The 19,235-nt window shown below is 40.6% G+C and overlaps 1 protein-coding gene across 3 annotated transcripts in view; it reads right to left on the minus strand.

Annotated features, from left to right (window-relative positions):
- arhgap10 (Rho GTPase activating protein 10) overlaps positions 1 to 19,235 on the minus strand; it is a 197,935-nt gene that overhangs the window by 101,847 nt on the left and 76,853 nt on the right. For all 3 annotated transcript variants that reach the window (XM_067992215.1, XM_067992209.1, XM_067992222.1), the window contains exons 3-5: positions 12,210 to 12,271; positions 3,986 to 4,057; positions 2,141 to 2,242 (exon numbers count right to left, since the gene is read on the minus strand). In XM_067992215.1, the coding sequence (XP_067848316.1) occupies positions 2,141 to 2,242; positions 3,986 to 4,057; positions 12,210 to 12,271 (236 nt within the window). The remainder of the gene's footprint in view (positions 1 to 2,140; positions 2,243 to 3,985; positions 4,058 to 12,209; positions 12,272 to 19,235) is intronic.

The following is a 19,235-nucleotide window of genomic DNA, read 5'->3' on the forward strand; positions in this document are numbered from 1 at the left end:
CTTTCGCATTGATACATATAAACCAATGCAGAAGCAGCAGTTTTGAACCAATGAGTAAATAACTTGTTCTATTCCATCAGGCCCAAGAAATTTAAACTGCTCAACCAAGCAGACAAAAGTGTTTGATATCAATACTAAGCAGGCGAAGGCAACCGTGGGCCAAGTCCAAATAGCTCGCAAGCCACATATAGCTCGCACACCACCTGTTGCAGACTGTCAATGTAGAATATCATGTTTAATGTGGAATTTTTGTAATGGTCTACCAAATATAAACCATTACAAAGCAACTAGAGCACAGTTATGCAACAGGTGTCAGTTTGAGACTAGGTGACTTCACACCAGAGCCATAATACATATTTTATGATACAAAGCCAAAAGCATTTCACATCAACATTGAAGTAAAACGTAAACTATAATTGGGCTATTAGACACAATGATGCACTCGAAGACCTTCTAGCAGAAACACTACAGTTGCAGGCTTTAATATGAATATAAACAGTTTTAACATTTATCCTTTAACAACTTAAAAGGATGCAATAAAAAAATATTGCAACTTAGGAGATTTCTACCAAATAAATTACTCCTGCACTTTTCTAGAACTAAAATTGTCAAGATTACTTTTCTTGGAAATTTTTCTTTTAAAAAGTTGTTGTTAAGTAATTTTTAAAAAATCAATTCTGCAACACACTAGCATCTTTATTTTAATTAATGCACAGGAAGCAGTTCTTATTCTTCTTTCTGATTCATTGTATCAACTTGACCAATTTACAGTTTCACCCTCCTGCTGCCATTGCCCATTTGGAGTAGAGAATTGCTTCACCTGCGATGCCTTCCACGATCGAAAAGCTCATCAACATTCATTGTCTAGATATAAACTTGTGCAAGGTACAGGGTACCAAAAAGCTACCAGCAGCCATGGAACAGGACCCACAAAAAGTCAACACCATGGGGAAAGGAGAACGGTGATCTTTTTAAAAAGAGTGAGAACTGCAAATGCACAAGGTTGAACACACTACATCATACATTTTTAAAATACATTTAAAAATAACTTCCTCCCCATAAAGGTTTCAGGAGTTTAATAAAAGGAACCAGGATACTGGTGAGCAATAATAAAGGCCATTCAGTACTGATGGGATGAGAGGGTTGTCCAAGAGGAGAGATTGAGTAGAATGGGCCTATACTCTCTGGAGTTTAGAAGAATGAGAGGTCATCTCATTGAAACATAAGATTCTGAGGGGGCTTGAGAGGGTAGATGCTAGGAGGTTGTTTCCCCTGGCTGGAGAGTCTAGAACTAGGGGGCATAGTCTCAGGATAAGGGGTCGGCCATTTAAGACTGAGATGAGGAGGAATTTCTTCACTCCGAGGGATGTAAATCTTTGGAATTCTCTATCTTAGAGGGCTGTGGATACTCAGTCATTGAGTATATTCAAGGCTGAGATTGATAGATTTTTGGACTTTAGGGGAATCAGGGATATGGGGATAGGGCGGGAAAGTGAAATTGAGGTAGAAGATCAGCCATGATCTTATTGAATGATGGAGCAGGCTCGAGGGGCCGTATGGCCTACTCCTCTTATTTCTTATGTTCTTATGATATGGGAAGGAACAGGAGAGGCAGTTGTGCTGCCAACTACTTTTTAATGATGATTGTAAAATGTAACCAAGTCACATCTAGTACCTCTGAATTTTGGAAACCCAATGAAACTTGGGTTTTCTTGATTTGCAATGTTAATATTCACAAATGAGAACCAATTCCTGCATTCATTCAGCTGCCAAATGGCATATTATGCTCAGATGTAACACACATTGTTTTAAACTCCCTCAATAATAAAGCTTCATCTACTCCATAATATGTCCTTAACTGAAGACATTGTTCTATTGCTCCAAATATGGCATTACAAAGAAAGTGCTTTATACTACAGCCTTTACTTAAAATTCCCGCCAAGAAATATACAAACTGGATCTCAGATCTACAACTAAAAAATGGTTTGCTTTTTGCAAACACCTTCTAACTGCATAAGCAATCATACCTCAAGAACATTTTGTTCAGGAAATGGGAACATTTGAAATTTCAAACTGAACTATAGTCCTGAGGCAAATTTAAAATTTGTTTTGCAACAGTATTTAAATATTGTGAGCTTACCTCTAACAGCAATGCTTCTTTCTTCTTTGCTGACAAATTGACATGTTTTTCCAATGTGCTGTAGTATTTCTCCGTTTCTTTGTCATACTTTTTCTTTTCATCCTGCAAGGAAAGAACATAATTGGCATAGACTGCATCAGAAATTTTTAACTGGCACCCTAAATAAAACTGTGCTGCAAGAACTCTACCCGACATCTGATCGTGGCGAGGGTGAAAGGTCAATTTATTACGAGTCTTGGGTAACGTCCAAATGAGCAAGCAAACAAGCATTTAAAAACTGCTTCTAAACTAACCTTGCTATTTGGATGACAGGCAAAATGTATTCATGCTTTCTGCTGCAGTAGAGTGTAACTTCTTGGTACAGACAAAGGGCTGTCATTTCTTCCAATGATGCACATAAACAACCATTTTCTTTCGTAATGTGAAATGAATCAAACACAGTTCCAATGGATAATGAATATTCGTCTATTCCAAAAATACAAATGGCCTACCTGACAGTAATAGCTATGTAAAAAAAAGTACGAGAACTGTAACCTTTTATCTTGCTTACAAATATAATAAACGGGCATTGTTTCACAGAAAAATTATAAATGAATTAAAAAAGCTTTCAGGATACACACGATACAAAACATAAGCCACATCAAATACATCATTAACTTGTATGTCACTGTGATGAAAACAGTGCTTTTAGCTCTTCTCTCTTCCAAAACAGAAACAAAAAGTTTACTTCATACTATTTTCATGAACACAGCATCAGTGCTGCACTAAAATGTCAGCTTAGATTATGTTAAGTGCTCAAATCCTGGAGTGGGACTTAAACCCACAACCTTCTGATTCAGAGGCTAGTGCACTACCACAAGGCTGACAGAACCCTAAAAGGAAGTGAGGCCTGAAATTCTGTAGGGGTTCTCCCAATTTCATGTCTTACCTCTGGCAGGTGACCAGCAGAACCCCCAAGTGAATGGCATAAGCAACCATTTGTGCTAGTTCTCTGGGGGTTCTGCTGGTCTCTCAGCACAGGAACCACAGCAGAATTTCAGGGCCCCATTATTAAACAGCATAAACAATTCTATGAAATCGCCATTAAAACATTACCTCAACAATTTATCCATAATTAATATGTAGTGGCTCATTTTGACTTTTTTTTTGTGTATGGAATGTACCTTCTCACACACACCATAGTTGGTCACGTGACACTGCTGGGCCAATCGGCTTTGGTACTAGGCCTTGTGGCAGGGTAGAGAAAACCCCAGACATTGGGCCCGAATTTAGCAGGCCTGCGGGAACCCGCCGGAAACACGATCCTAAAATCGAGCCCATTGTTTTGGTCTCTTTGGTAACTGGACTTTGAGCAGAAGGCATGTTTTTAGCTCCCCGCCATTTTGTATACTTCAACATTTTATTGTTTACGACGCCATCTTAATTTAAATCTCTTCTATGGACCTTACATTTGAATGAGTGATTATTTACATTAGTTTAAGTTTTTATTTAGTCCTCAAATATGTTACTGAGAGTTTAAAAGGGTACAGGTAAATTAAGTTAAAAAGACATTCTAATCAATCAATAAAAAAACTCATGTATCTGTACGTTGTCACTTAAGGCACAATTAAGGCACAATTAAGTATATACACAATTAAGACAATTAAATACATAAACAGAAACTGAATTAAACTCTAATGTAGCTGTGCTACAAAGTGATGCTTATCGGCGTGCCTTTAATTGAACCAACTATCAATTTGCTGAATTTACTGTTCCTTTATAACCCAGAGCCCACACGCATACATAGATAGGAAGTTTTAAGAACTGCACATTTTTGTACTGAATTATTCTTAATGGAATTGTTACCTTCGCTGCTCCAATCTGGTCCTTTCTGAATTTCTCCAGTGGTTTGATAAATGTCTCACAGATGTTAAGTGCCTGAAAGAAAATGTGAACTTTCATTCAAGGAGCATTTTGTTCCAACAGAAAAAATTTCATTGAACTGAAACTTTAATACAAATCCTTATGAAATGTTTACTTATACAGGTGGGTTATGACAACTTCACATTACTACACCATCATCTGTCCATATCCCCAGAGAGCTTGATTTTTTTTCCCAATAGACTCAATACACCAAATGTTAATGAGCCAATGTTAGCTGTATTAGCTTATTAGTTGTACATGAGCTCAATCCAAGTAATCTACTTAGGATTTAAAATGTTAAAATACAATGCAATAAATATTTAAGGGGAAAAAATGCTTAAGAAATTTAAATTGGGATCATGAATTTAATGTTAGAAATGTACAAGTTTTTTCACTCTGGTCCTTAAATTCATTCGAAGACGCATTTCCGCACTTGTGACATATCAGCATTGTAGCTTGTTACCTAGCCTTGGCACCCGGCAGCTCGACTGCTCATTGAGGTTAATAATACATTTTACAGATGCATACTCATAAACGCATGGCCTCTGCAAACCTTAACTTATACCATTCTTTTCATATCATTAAAGCAATTTTCAAGTAATGGTAAAACACAAATTCACACTCAGAATTCACCATAACTTTATTCCCAATTTCAGTCACATCACTGGAGAAGGCAACCAACAAAATGAAGCTCAAAAACTTCCTTATAGTGAAAGGCTGGGGGGAGGAGGAGAGGAAGAGAGGATGTGGAGGTAGAAATAAATAGTCTCAAACTGCTTTCGCAACCCTCCTGGCTGGGGAGTAGGTTCCTTGCCTGACCAGATTAGGGAACAGTGTATGGAATGGGGAGCCAGACAAAGAGACGGAGAAAAAATATAATTTCGCGAAAAGGGGAATTATTTGCCTCTGGAACCTCGGTTTGAATCTAGACTAGACCAGACCAGATGGAATGAATGTCTTCTATCTCGATCAGCTGTTAAGTGTCCTATGTGAAATGAGTCCAGGAGGTTTCAACCTAGTTCCCACTAGATATGGGTTCACAAAATAAAATTGCTTACAGTTCCGCAGAAAATCGATAATCTTATTCAAGGCAGGGCATGAAAATAGCTGGTTTGAGAAAACAACAATTTGCAAGGGTGCAGTAATAGTGCTCTTCTGAAGTTAAGATAAATGCACGTTATTAGAGCAAGACATCTCTCTTTCTCTCTCTCTCAACTCAAAAATAAACTACAGTTAACCACAAAAGAAATTTTTTTTTGCAAAGGATTCATTCTCTAAAAGGCAAGTGCCGAATAGCAAAGCCTTTTTAAATAAAGAAACATTTCGTTATTGGACTCGTATATGGACATGTCTTTTCAACCCCTAAAACCAAAATATGCACATTCTTTTGTCCTTATTATATTTCTGAATTACCTCATTGATGATCTATTGATTCTTTCCTTCTCCCTCAATCTTTTCAACCTTACTAAAATGCCAATTTCGCTGTGATTGGTGTACCCAGCTGTTTTCTATTAAACAGTCTTCAGGTTATTCCAGTTCCAATAAAGGCTATACGTTAGAAACATCATAACCTGTCTTTGCTCTTTAAAGATGCTGATTAATCTGCAGCGTATTTTCAGCATTTTCTGATTTTTATTTAGATTTATAGCATTTGCAGCTTTCCTTTTTATTTTACCTTTTCAAAATAAACCTCTCTTCCTTTCTCTCCGCCCAGCAATTATATTTAAACAATAAAGATGACACTTACTATAATTATTCCTCACCAACGGTTATTCAAGAAGAGCAGAGTAGACCATGTGCCATGCCCCAAAAGACCGAGTCTGATTTTAATCCCCATGTCAGAAGAGAAGAGGACCAAGAAGCCAAGTAAATTTTTTTTTAAGATTTCCATGTGGGCAAGGAGGATTAGGAGTGCTCCTCCAAGCCCCACAGGGAAACCTTGGGCCTTCCCTGCCCGGGTCTGCCCCCTCCACCTGACTGCGACCACATGCTGACCCTCTCCCCACTCCTGACGAACTTATTCGACTACCAGGACCGTTTCCTTCGCTCCCTGGCGGCGGCGTGCTGCCTTGTGAATTCGCACTCCCGCCCAACGGCCTCCATGTCTTTACTGCCCGGTGTGGTCGGGAGTCAGTCCTGGGCTATTATAATGGTGCTGAGGGTTAAAATAGCCCGGGCCACATGCCGGCGTGTCTGTACAAGCTGGTCTTTCAACACCACCACCACCACCACCCCCCACCCACCCCCCCCCCTCCCCCACCCCATGCTGCACCTGCTCCCGGAGTTAAAATCGGGGCTTTTATTTCTGCTCAGCACTGTGCCAATAAACAAAATTGTTGCTGTCTTGGCAGAAATAAAGGGGAAAAAAACAAAGGAGGAAAGTCCAACAATTGGTTGGCCACCAGAGTCTCTCCCCCATTCCTTCCAGATGCATTATTTCAAACACTGGGAGGTCGCAAACATCTGCTAACTTGTGACATTAGTAATGGAACACTTCCTCTGGCGTAGTACTGACAGTTCATTGTCTCATTCACCCCAAGGACCAATTTATGAAGTACACTATTATAAATTACAATATTGCAAACTTCGACCTTGCCACTCATGCTTTTACAAATGCGACAAGAATGTCTAAAGTGCAGCTTGTAGGTCATACGTGACTCATGAGCCTTAGTTATCAGGGCCACAACACCCTAGTGACTCATTTTATTCATAATTAAATTTCATATAGTGTTGAATTTTGAGGGCAAACACAAAACAGGTAGATTACATTAAATATCACCAAAATCATTTAAAGAATGTTGCTAAATGTGCATAAATACAATATTTAAAACTGTAAATGTAATAAAAATAGGAAAGCAGCTGTTTAGAAATGAATAAGATCCACAACTAATATTTTAATACATAAATATATACAAAAAAGCAAATTAATACGAATTACTGAGACATTCTTTCACTTAGAGAGATGACAGCAGTTGAAATCATGCATGCTGTGATTAGTAATTATGCTTTAAATTCCTGCTCCGCTATTTTAACTAAGACATTAAGCCATTTAGATAAACTCTACTCCTTCATTAAAAGAGCAAAGGAATTTTACATGAACACATTCATTACTAATGCCACTAGTGTGTCAGCCCAAAAGTGCATTAAGTAACAAAATGCCTTTGCACGGATTTTAAAATTGATTTTCTAATAAGTGTAATAATATTGTTCTAAAGTATTTCTTGAATTTGGCATTTTGTATTTTAATTGTTTAATGTGTGGCCCACAGAGCTACATGGTGCTCAGTCAAGTAGCCCACCGAGACAAAAAATTTGGACATCCCTGGATCATGAGGAAGATGATACCCATTTCATGCATTGGTTGATGCATTTACCAAGACTCGGACATCAGCCTTTTAAAAATTCCACAGCAAGGTACACATGCGCTGAAAATCAGTGGGGACAATAACCACACACTGGAAAACCAGAGCAGCAGTATATGGTTGCTTACAGAACATATATAAATGCATTGCACAAACAGCTGGAATAAAGGATTTCCAAACTTAAAAAGTCTCTGTCCAAAATCCAAGTAAATTTTAACCAGATTCTCTGTGCCCCGACACTATACTGATACATCTAATTTTACATTGTTATTTTTAAGCTATTATGTTGACTAAGAGCACATTTACAAACAGTAATCAAATAAACAGAAGTCTCACTAAAATCACCACACAGATCCCAAATAGGGTTATAAATTAACAATTGTGAAAAAAATTGAGACACAAATCACTAAAGATTACGGCCTGGAGTTTACTCCGCATTTGCGCCCAATTACGTGGCTTAAAAGATTGCAAACTTTTGGGTCTAAGTGAGTTACGCACATAACTACAATATGCCCAAGTCTCCCCAATCCTTTGTGGTCGCCCATCAAAAACCCTCCCCCCTCAAAACTGGCCATCCCCCAGCTCTGAGATATAAGTATCCTGGAATTGCACTTGTTCAGAGGGTCTCTTCATAGTACGACCAGATTTTCAGGCGCAACAGGAAAGAAAGTCATTCTTCTGGTGTTTTATTGCAATTTTTTTAGCATTTGAACTTCTCCAATTGCAGTTACCTAAACATGCTGTGTCTAATGTGCACAAACGATGGTTAAATCAATTTAAACTTACATTTTCATACATACAGAAGAAATAGATGGTATGGGGTCGGCACTTTCCTTAGGCCCCCAATTATTTACGTTGATTTACGCACATTTTAAGTTCGGGTGTATTCTAATGAGATTGGGAGGATACTTGGGCTTAACTTGACATCAACAAAATAGGCACGGCACTGGGCACATTTTTGGGTCTAATTTACGCGTTATGCCCCACTGAGGAAACTCCAGGCCTAGACTTCAACTAACAGTTACACTGGGAGGCCCGGGGGGGCGGCGGTGTTAAGACATAATGGACATTACAGGCCCCACATTCTTTTACACACATTTTGAAATGATTTGAAGTATTTCCCGTAAAAGTACACCTTCAGATCTTTCAACTTTTCTTTCATGATTCCATATAAACAACTTAATCTCCAAACACTGACGAATGAGCTTGAACATTTACATCCTGTGAAACTGGGGAGATTTGGCACAACTAACCATCTACGGGCTATTGTACAGACACTGTGACAAAGCCACACAGAAATGCAGCTTGTTTGAGGAATTCCTTTGATAAACAAGCCCCTTCTCATTGTTGTCTTGCTTAAAGCTGGTGTTTTTCCTTTCCAATGAGAACACTAATAATGAAGCTGGTCCTCACTAGGTTACTCTACCAAAAATACATGCTACTTACTGCGATTTTCACATGGGAACATTTGTTGTATTCAGAGAAAAAAAATTGAGGATAATTCCCATGTTTGACCAAGACAGTTATTTTGGTAGATTCAAAATTGTAACACTAATGATTTAGTGCTAAACATATTGGGCTTAATTCTCACAGATGCCTTTATCAAATGCACAGGAGTTCAATTGGCAGCAGCAGATTAAAACCCTGTTTCAGTATTGGCCCAGAATTTGCTAGAGTGGGACATCTTGCAATGTGCTTCGTTAGTTAAACTTTTTCTTTCACCCTTCAGCTTGAAAAGTTTTGTGCCATAACTTGTTGGAAGTGTGAGCTGATAACGGCATGGCGAGGGTAACGGGACACCTGGTACCTTGGTGAATGACGGGACCAATAGTGCAGCTCCTTAACCAATGAGATTTAAGGATTGAGAAAGAAACAGAGGAATGACGGAGAAGGAGGGTGAATTGGAGGCAAATTAGATACAGAAAGAGAAATAATGAGAGGGAAAGAAAGATTGGATTAACAGAGAGAAAAAAAAGAGACAAAGGAAAAATAAGAAAAAAAAATTTTAAATTTCTGCGGCGAGTTTAATTGGCAATTAATGTGCAAATGCAACAAATTCATGTAACTCACGGGGAGATTGAGGGCAAGCTGCCATTTTCATGAGACTAACAGAGGAGCTGCACAAATCGTCCAGCAACTTGTGGCGATTTACAATTCACGGGGTATCTCTTCCTCGCCACACGTTGCTGAACGATTTACACATTAATAACAGCGAGCGCCATTAAATGCACCATTAATGTGGCAGCAAATTCAGGACCCGTGTGTTTTAACCTGGATCTCAGAAGAGGAACCCCAACTGTCCTCGTGTGATGTTTCTGTTTCCCACATCCAGGTCTCTCCAGTGCTCATTATGTGTATCTTTCATGCTAACTTTATGCCAGTAATGGCATAAATTTTATGCTCAAATCTTAAAAAGCAGAAAAATCTCTCTGATTTAGTTCCAAGATCTAGTGCAAGTGGTGTGGCAGGTCCACTGCAACTGAAGTTAGCGTGTCACCTGGAATTTAATGCCCATCACTCAATTATAACACATGTTAAAACTGCCTAAGATCAGAACATGTTCAACCCCTCTGATGGGGAAACTCATGCCAGTAAGCAGATTTGCAGTTCATTCTAAAACTCGAACTCTAGAGCCCTGCTGAGATTGCACATACAGGTGAATCTGCAGCACACATTTTATGCAGCGAAGGTAATCATTATTCAGCATGCGTCACCCATACCAGTCAGGTAAGTGTACCGGCAGCACGGTTAACGGCACTTACTGGAAAGGGCACGTAGGCATGCTGAGTGAGAATCAGCTTCAGTTGTAAAGCTCCCCTGTAGATAAACAGACTGCACTCGGGCCCCGATTTTAATGGGAGGGGGCGTGGATGAGCCCTGAAGCAGCCGGCGAACCCGGGGAGATGGAGGCTTGGCCGATCTTAATGGCCGGGCCTCATTACCATAAATTTTCTCGCTGAACCCCTGAACCCTGTTAGGTTATGTGGGAGCGGGAATTCGGCAGCAGGAGGCCATACCTGGGGACCCATGTAAGTGGTGACAGCGACTCTGGAAGCAATCAGGAGGGGGGAGAAGGAGCTAGGGGCAAGAGAGGCCCAGGGCTTCTTTGTGATGCCCAGAGGAGTACTCCTGCTCCTCCTGGCCCATAAGGAAACCTAAAATTAAATTGAATTACTTATTTGCTAGGCCTCTTCCTGCCTACGATCCACCTCCCGGCAGGTCACTGTTCTTCCGCACAGGCCTCCAACTAAAATTGCGGATCCGGCCCCGATAACATCATCAGGCCCCAATCTGCATATTTAAAGAGGACCCCACTGCCTTCCTGCACAAGGCTGGGGGAGGGGGGCGGGTGGCGGGGAGTGTGGAAATTGAGCTCTCAAAGTCTAAGCTCACATATGGATCAAGCACCTCAGGGTTACAGGCACCTCTGCCCCAGCAAAAGTGAACACCTTCCGGAGCAAGGAGAGAAAAGCGGAGTGGAAGAGTGGCGATGGTAAACTGCTAGAGAAAAAAATACAGATTTGGAAAGTAACTAAATTCAAATGCAAAAAAATGTTAATACAACTGTTAGAAGAAACACAAATTTAGCCAGTTATGGGAACCAATGAAGAGCAAGAAAACAGAGCTCTAGGTATAGATCAGATTTGCTGCTGAAATGCTTAAGATCAGTGAACGGATTGCAGAAATCTGTTCAGCAAGATCTAGAATGAACAACAAAGTTTTAACAGGGACTGGAACTTTAGATTAGCCTGGGAACCTATCCAGAGCAGCCAGTCCTGAGAAAACTCTCAGCCAACAATACATAGCCAGCAGAGTATTTTTCCAGGGTGGGACAGTTCTGAGGCAGCTCCCAGACTGGCCCAAAATGCTAGTCTCAATTAAAGTGAATAGTGCCACACCATCCTTTAAGTGACATCACTGGAGTGGCTGAGGAGGGAAAGCACAAGATGACAGATCTGTGCAAAGCCAGGAAATACATATTTTACAACATATTTTGTTCCAAACACAGCTGAACAGAAAGTAGTCCCCCTGGACTTTTGTTCCCATATCAGACACAATGCCACAATGTAAAGTGACCAAAACTGTTACAGAGATGACAGTTAAAATTCTGATTCCTCCGCCCCCCCGCCCCCGTCCAGGAATAAAACATATTTTAAATTCCCAAGTTATGAACAATTTGACACATGTGGCAGCCAATAAATAATGATTGAAGCATATTGGTAAAAAGCAGTTGTCTTGAAATTCAAATGGAAGTTACAGAATACTAACCTAAAAACTAAACTGAAATCATTCAACAGCAAGTCTACCCAGAGTGGTATACAATAACAACAATACAGCAAAGATATTGAAGAAACTGTGCAAAGATAAATACCAGTCCAAGTTTTAAATTGCCAGATTTAAATAGGCCCGGACAAGAAAAATAAATCAAACAGCAAATCAGATCTTATGCACGGGGTCAGCCAGAAATAAAATGAAGACCATAATACCCCTGGAGAAGAACAGCTGAGAGAGAATTAGATTGTGGGAATATAAAACAGCAGACTAGAACAGATGCCAACAGCGTACAATAACCTTTTACTCTTGGGGGATTTAGGGAGGAGAGGAAGAGTACACACATACAGGACATACTGTACATAATGTAGTGTAGTCCCATCAAATTTCTGTTGATGAGAACAATGTCAAAAAATATTCATATCAGGATCATGATTATATATAAATAAATATATAAAGTAAGCAAGCAGGCAAGATAGTTGCCAGACTACATACCCGAAACATGCCCCCAACACATAACATACTTCTGCTTACCATCATTTCTCTTTGTTCCTCGAGATTGCGTAGAAATGCTGCAAACTCCTGAAGTGATTCATCTGGAATGCAATTACAAAACAAGTTAAGAAATACTAACACCTTTGTTATGATTTTAAGGTAGTATAAATAGGTGTTCCCATTACAAAGAGCATTTAGATGGAACCACTTCGGTGCCACAACATGCTGAGGGAACTGGAGTACAATCAAACTAGTCTAGTACAACCCAGCTCTCAGCAACCCTTTATAATACAGCCATTTACAGCAATTTTATTATTTGTAAACTTTTGGGGCCCAAAATACAAAGAAATCGATTTTAAAATCAAATCAAAACAATCAATATGGGCATCAACATAGATAATGAACCTCAAACAAGATCCTTCCAGATGAGGAAGGCCATTCAGCCTATCTTAATGCATCAATGCTTCATCCAATTGTTTCTTAAATGATTACAGGATCTTTGCCTCCACAACTCTATCTGGGAGTCCATTTCAAGTGTTGATCACTGTCTGAGTGAAGAACTTCCTGACATCAATCCTAAAATTATCTTTTACTAGTTTGAACCGGTGTCCCTTTGTTCTACCCCAACATTTTTTTATTTAAAGTAGTATTCCAGATTAACCTTTTCCATACTTGGTGACCAAACTGGACACAATACTCAAGGTGTGGTCCAACCAGGATACTGTACAATTTGATCAAGACTTCCTCAGACTTGTACTCTACTGTTTTGGCTGTGTATTTCAACATTCTATGGCTTTGTTCATTCCTGATCTGCATTGGTTGACATGTTCAACATCGAGCTGAGTAAGACTCCTAGGTCTTTTTCATTCTTTGCTACCTCAATGTGTCTCACCCATTGTCCCTTCCTATGTGCTTACAAATCTGACCAATTTGCATTGAATTTCTGAGTCCAAGGCCTGGATTTTAACGGAGCCGGGAAGGGTGGGGGGGGCAGATGGAAAACCCGAAAGTAAGGAGTTCCCGGAGATACTACCGAAATTAAGGTAGGACCTGTTTTAAAATTTTGCAAAGTATCCTGCCCAATAGCCAGCTTGATTGACAGGCTAGTTACCTATCGAGCAGGAAAGCAGCCGGTGAGCGGATGAAAGGTAAGTTGGAGTTTGGATGGGGGCGTAGAGGAGTTGGACATCATTGGGGGGGGCGGTGGTAGTGGTGGTGGTGAGCAGTTGGACATCGTTTGGGGGGAGGCGGGGGGCAGCCGGACATCGTGTGGGGGGTCAACCAATCGTGGCAAGTATACTTGCCGGGCCTGGAAGTAACACTCCTGCTCCTTCTGGCCCACAAGCAGTGCAATGAAGGCGCTCACCTCTTGGATCCGGCCCTTCTCGCCTGCTTTTCACTGGCAAGATTCACAAGCCCCAGGAAACCCGCGTTGGAGGTGTTAAATTTAAAGGTTTGTGAAATTCAATTTAAAAAGACCCAATTAACATCTCACAATGATGTTAATTCATTCGAGAACTAATTAGGGACTCAACTGCAGCAAGTAGTTTACTGGCACGTATCCAAACGCACCTCCGTTAAACCCGGAAGTGGGCGCGTTGGAGCCGGATCACAGCTGCACTCGAAAAATCAATTATTTTAACTATCCACCCATCCCCAACCCACCTGTACTTGGGGGTTAAAATCCCCCCCGCCCACCCCAAGTCAACGATGTAAATTAGAAACAGCATGAAGCCTGGGGCACCCTACTCAGTACTTCCCTGCACCTTGACATTACTTCTCTATCTTCCCTTTGGACAATTTCTTACCCATTCATGTTTTACCCTGAATCCCCACAGCTTTGAGTTCAACTAGCAACCTTTTGTATGGAACTTTATCAAACGTCTTTTGGAAGTCTAAGTACACAGTGTTGTGGGGTTTATCACCGTACACTTGGGTTGCCTCTTCCGCAAAGAGATCAAGGAGATTAGTCAAGCAGGATTTTCCCCATCTAAAGCTGTGTTGACTGCTATTGTATGGCACAAATAATCCTCAAGTTTACTCCTGATCATGGATTCCATTATTTTACAGTTCAATGAAGCAAGACTAATGGGGGTTTGTAGTTGCCAGGGTCTGTTTTGTCACCCTTTTTTGAATTTGGGCACCATGTTAGCCTCTTTCTAATTTATTGGTACTGCCCTAGTATCCGTTTACTCTCCCATAATGATTGTCAATATCTCTCATTTCCTCAAGTAGTACAACAGGTTTGGTTTACTGGAAAAGTTAATCAACTTTACTTCCAATTTCCATCCTTCCCTCGCCTTCACATGGTTCACCTCCAACTCTTCCCTTTGTAGACTTCTCTATCTCCATCTCTAGGAATAGGCTGTCAACCAGTATCTATAAGAAGCACACCGACTCCCACAGCTACCTTGATTACACTTCCTCCCACCCCGCTTCCTGTAAGGACTCTATTCCCTTCTCCCAGTTTCTCCATCTTCGATACATCTGTTCTGACCTTCCACACCAGTGCTTCCAATATGTCTTCCTTTTTCCTCAACCGAGGATTCCCCTCCATTGTAGTTGACAGGGCCCTCCAACGTGTCTGTCCCTTTTCCCGAACTTCTGCACTAATCCTTCCCCTCCCTCCTAGAAACAAGATAGGGTCCCTCTTGTCCTCACCTTCCATCCCACCAATCTCCACATTCAACAGATCATCCTCCACCATTTCCATCACCTCCAGTGCAATGCCATCACCAAACATATCTTCCCCTCTCTTCCCCTTTCAGCATTCCGAAGGGACCATTCCCTCTGTGACACCCTGGTCCACTCTTCCATCACCCCCAACACCCGCTCCCCTTCCCATGGCACCTTCCCATTCAAGTGCAGGAGATGCGACACCTGCCCTTTCACCTCCTCCCTTCCCACAGTCCAGGGCCCCAAACACTCCTTCCAGGTGAAACAGCAGTTTACTTGTACTTCTTTCAATTTAGTATACTGTATTCGCTGCTTACAACGTGGTCTCTATAGTGGGGAGTCCAAACGCAGATTGGGTGATCGCTTTGCTGAACACCTCCGCTCAGTCCGCACGCGTGACCCTGACCTTCTGGTCGCTTGTCATTTTAATTCCCCGTCCCACTCCCATTCTGACCTCTCTATCGTCGGCCTCCTACACTGTTCCATTGAAGCTCAAGGAACAGTACCTCATCTTTTGATTAGGCACTTTACAACCTTCCGGACTGAACAATGACTTCAATAACTTCTGATCATAACCTCAGCTCCATTTTTTTGGACAGCAGGTGCTGGTAATGGTTCTGCTGTTGCCATGTACAAGTCCTCTAGACCCACCTTTTATTTCTTTACTTGTCCCATTACCACCCTCCTTGCCTTGCATCATCATCCCTTTTGTCATTTAATCACTTCTACCCTTCACCCTATCAGAGACCTTCCCTTTAGTTTTTTCCTTCCCTTCCTGCCCCTCCCCACCCCGTGCCTGGCTCTGTACTTGCTTAATACCTGTTAAATCTTCAACTTCTTCCAGTTCTGACGAACAGCCATCTACCTGAAACATTAACTGTTTCTTTCTCCACAGACACTGTCTGCCTTGCTGAGTATTTACAGCGTTTTCTGTTTTTATTTTTGGTTTAACGTAGGCAATTAAACCAAGTAGTTTCACTTGTTAATCAGAAAGCAAAGTAGGCCTCAACAGCTCATCCAAACCCATGACTTAATTCACTAAAATTTCAGTTAAAAGTTGCATTACTTCAATTTACGTAGTTTGACTTTTAGTTGCAACTTATGTGGTCATAGTTATATCAACTTACTTAGATTTTCAGTATTTGGTGTGGAAGTGTAAAGGTTGCTTCCTGTGCTTATTGAGAAATGCAATTCTCAGATTTGATTGGTCTAATAACCATGTGATCAATACTACTATATGGTTAGAACATGGTATTATTGGTCACATGGTTAAGAGACCAATCAGAAACCAATTTGGAATGCTACGCTCTTAAAGCCATACTGCCGGATTGTCCTCGTGTCTCCTGGAATATACATTCCATTGAGAAATAAAAACTCCACGGGAAGAGTGATCAACCCGTGACTAACTAAAAAAGTTAAGGAGCGTATCAGATTGAAAGAAGAGGCCTATAATGTTGCCAAGAAGAGTAATAAGCCTGGGGATTGGCAGAGTTTTAGAAATCAACAAAGGACAACCAAAAAATTGATAAAAAGGGAGAAAATAGAATATGAAAGTAAACTAGCAAGAAATATAAAAACAGACTGTAAGAGCTTCTACAAGTATGTAAAAAGGAAGAGAGTAGCAAAAGTAAACGTGGGTCCCTTAGAGGCTGAGACAGGAGAAATTATAATGGGGAATCAGGAAATGGCAGATGCGTTGAACAAATATTATGTATCTGTCTTCACAGTAGAAGGCACAAAATGCATACCAAAAATAATGAGGAACCAAGGGGTAAATGACAGTGAGGCACTTAAAACAATTAATATCACTAGAAAAAAAGTACTGGACAAACAAATGGGACTAAAAGCTGACTAAAAGCCCCTGGACCTGATGGCCTACATCCGAGAATTCTAAAAGAGGTGGCTGCAGAGATAGTGGATGCATTGGTTATGATTTTCCAAAATTCTCTAGATTCTGGAACGGTCCCACTGGATTGGAAGGTACCCGCTATTCAAGAAGGGAGGGAGAGAGAAAACAGGGAACTACAGGCCAGTTAGCCTGGCATCGGTCATCAGGAAAATGCTGGAATCCATTGTTAAGGAAGTGGCAACAGGGCACTTAGAAAATCATAATATGATTAGGCAGAGTCAACATGGTTTTATGAAAGGGAAATCGTGTTTGACAAATTTATTAGAGTTTTTTGAGGATGTAACTAGCAGGGTAGATAAAGGGGAACCAGTGGATGTAGTATATTTGGATTTTCAAAAGGCATTCGATAAGGTGCCACATAAAAGGTTGTTATACAAGGTAAGGGCTCATGGGGTTGGGGATAATATATTAGCATGGGTAGAGGGTTGGTTAAAGGACAGAAAACAGTAGGGATAAACGGGTCATTCTCAGGTTGGCAGGCTGTAACTAGTGGAGTGCCGTAAGGATTGGTGCTTGGGCTTCAGCTATTTACAATCTATATTAATGACTTAGATGAAGGGACTGACTGTAAATGTATCCAAGTTTGCTGACGATACAAAGGTAGGTGGGAAAGTAAGCTGTGAGGAGGACACAGAGTCTGCAAAGAGATACAGACTGGTTAAGTGAGTGGGCAAGAAGGTGGCAGATGGAGTATAATGTGGGGAAGTGTGAGGTTATTCACTTTGGTAAGAAGAATAGAAATACAGAATATTTTTTAAATGGTGAGAAACTATTAAATGTTGGTGTTCAGAGAGACTTGGGTGTCCTCATACAAGAAACACAAAGAGTTAATATGCAGGTAGAACAGGAAACTAGGAAGGCAAATGGCATGTTGGCCTTTATTGCAAGGGAGTTGGAGTACAAGAGTAAGGAAGTCTTACTACAGCTGTGCAGGGCGTTGGTGAGACCTCGCCTGGAGTACTGCATACAGTTTTGGTCTCCTTATCTAAGGAGGGATATACCTTTCTTAGAGGCAGTGCAACGAAGGTTCACTAGATTAATTCCTGGGATGAGAGGGTTCTCCTATGAGGAGTGGTTGAGTAGAATTGGCCTATACTCTCTGGAGTTTAGAAGAATGAGAGGCGATCTCATTTGAAACATATAAGATTATGAGGGGGCTTGACAGGGTAGAGGCTGAGAGATTGTTTCCCCTGACTGGAGAGTCTAGAACTAGGGGACATAATTGCAGGATACAGGGTCAGCAATTCAAGACTGAGATGAGGAGGAATTTCTTCATGCAGAGGGTTGTGAATCTATAGAATTCTCTACCCCAGAGGGCTGTGGATGCTGAGTCATTGAATATATTCAAGGATGAGATGGAAAGATTTTTGGACTCCAGGGGAATTAAGGGATATGGGGATCAGGCGGGAAAGTGGAGTTGAGGTTGAAGATCAGCAATGATCTGATTGAATGGCGGAGCAGGCTCGAGGGACCGTATGACCTACTCCTGCTCTTATTTCTTATGCTCTTATGGAATTGACGATTGATCTCCTGGGCACTGCTGCTGGCAACCTGGAAGAAAATGCTGAAGTAGAGTTCGCAGTTTGCACGCATGCACACGGGACTTCTCGTGCAGTAGCTCAAAGTTCTGACGCTAAAACTTTCCTGCCGCCAGCTAAGTCCAAAATGGGACAAGAGGCGAGACGGAGTCACAAAATATGATAAGCCACAAATAAAGGACTGGTTTAAACAAATATTAAAAACAGAATTAATTTCAAACTATATTTCTTAATAAAGATATGTTGTACAAATAGAATACAAAACATGCATAACCACTGGACTGCAGTACTCTTATTGTAAAGCACATGATGAGACTAAGAATCTTCAAGTATTTGTTTAGCTTAAACAAACTTCATTTGAAATAACAGTCGATATGACACCTTTGTATTTCAATAACTACAAATATCAACTTACAAAAATGAATCAAAGTGCATAGGAGATAAAACTGGACAAATGATGATTTATTCTGGTAAATAAATTGCTACAAAATCTAGTAGATAACTCATTTCTTCTAAATTGAGGAAAATAACATCGGCAGATACAACTTCTAAGTTTTCCAAAATAACAAGCCTAAAAATGTGGATGCGCCTTACAAATCTTGCTTTTGCAATAGATAAGATGATTACAAAAAAAAATAGAATACATGACAGTCTACTTTTACACAAAATGGGTATCCTTTATCTATTCTTGATTTTTTTAAAAAACACTGTCATGCTCAAGCAAAGACATTCAACTACAGGGGACCCAAACTTTATACGGCAAATGCAAGAACACTTGCAAACTGCAGGCAAAGGTCACATTGATCAAATGTCACGTAATCAAACCTCCAGGAATACATCCAACCAGAGTTGGCAACTCTAATTCATAAGGAGACAAAAAGTGAAACTGCGTCAGTGCAATTAAAGCTTACCAAAAAAATGCTGCAAGATGATACAGTGGAA

This window comes from Heptranchias perlo, chromosome 1, assembly GCF_035084215.1.
Source record: "Heptranchias perlo isolate sHepPer1 chromosome 1, sHepPer1.hap1, whole genome shotgun sequence".
In the NCBI taxonomy this organism is placed as follows: Eukaryota; Metazoa; Chordata; class Chondrichthyes; order Hexanchiformes; family Hexanchidae; genus Heptranchias; species Heptranchias perlo.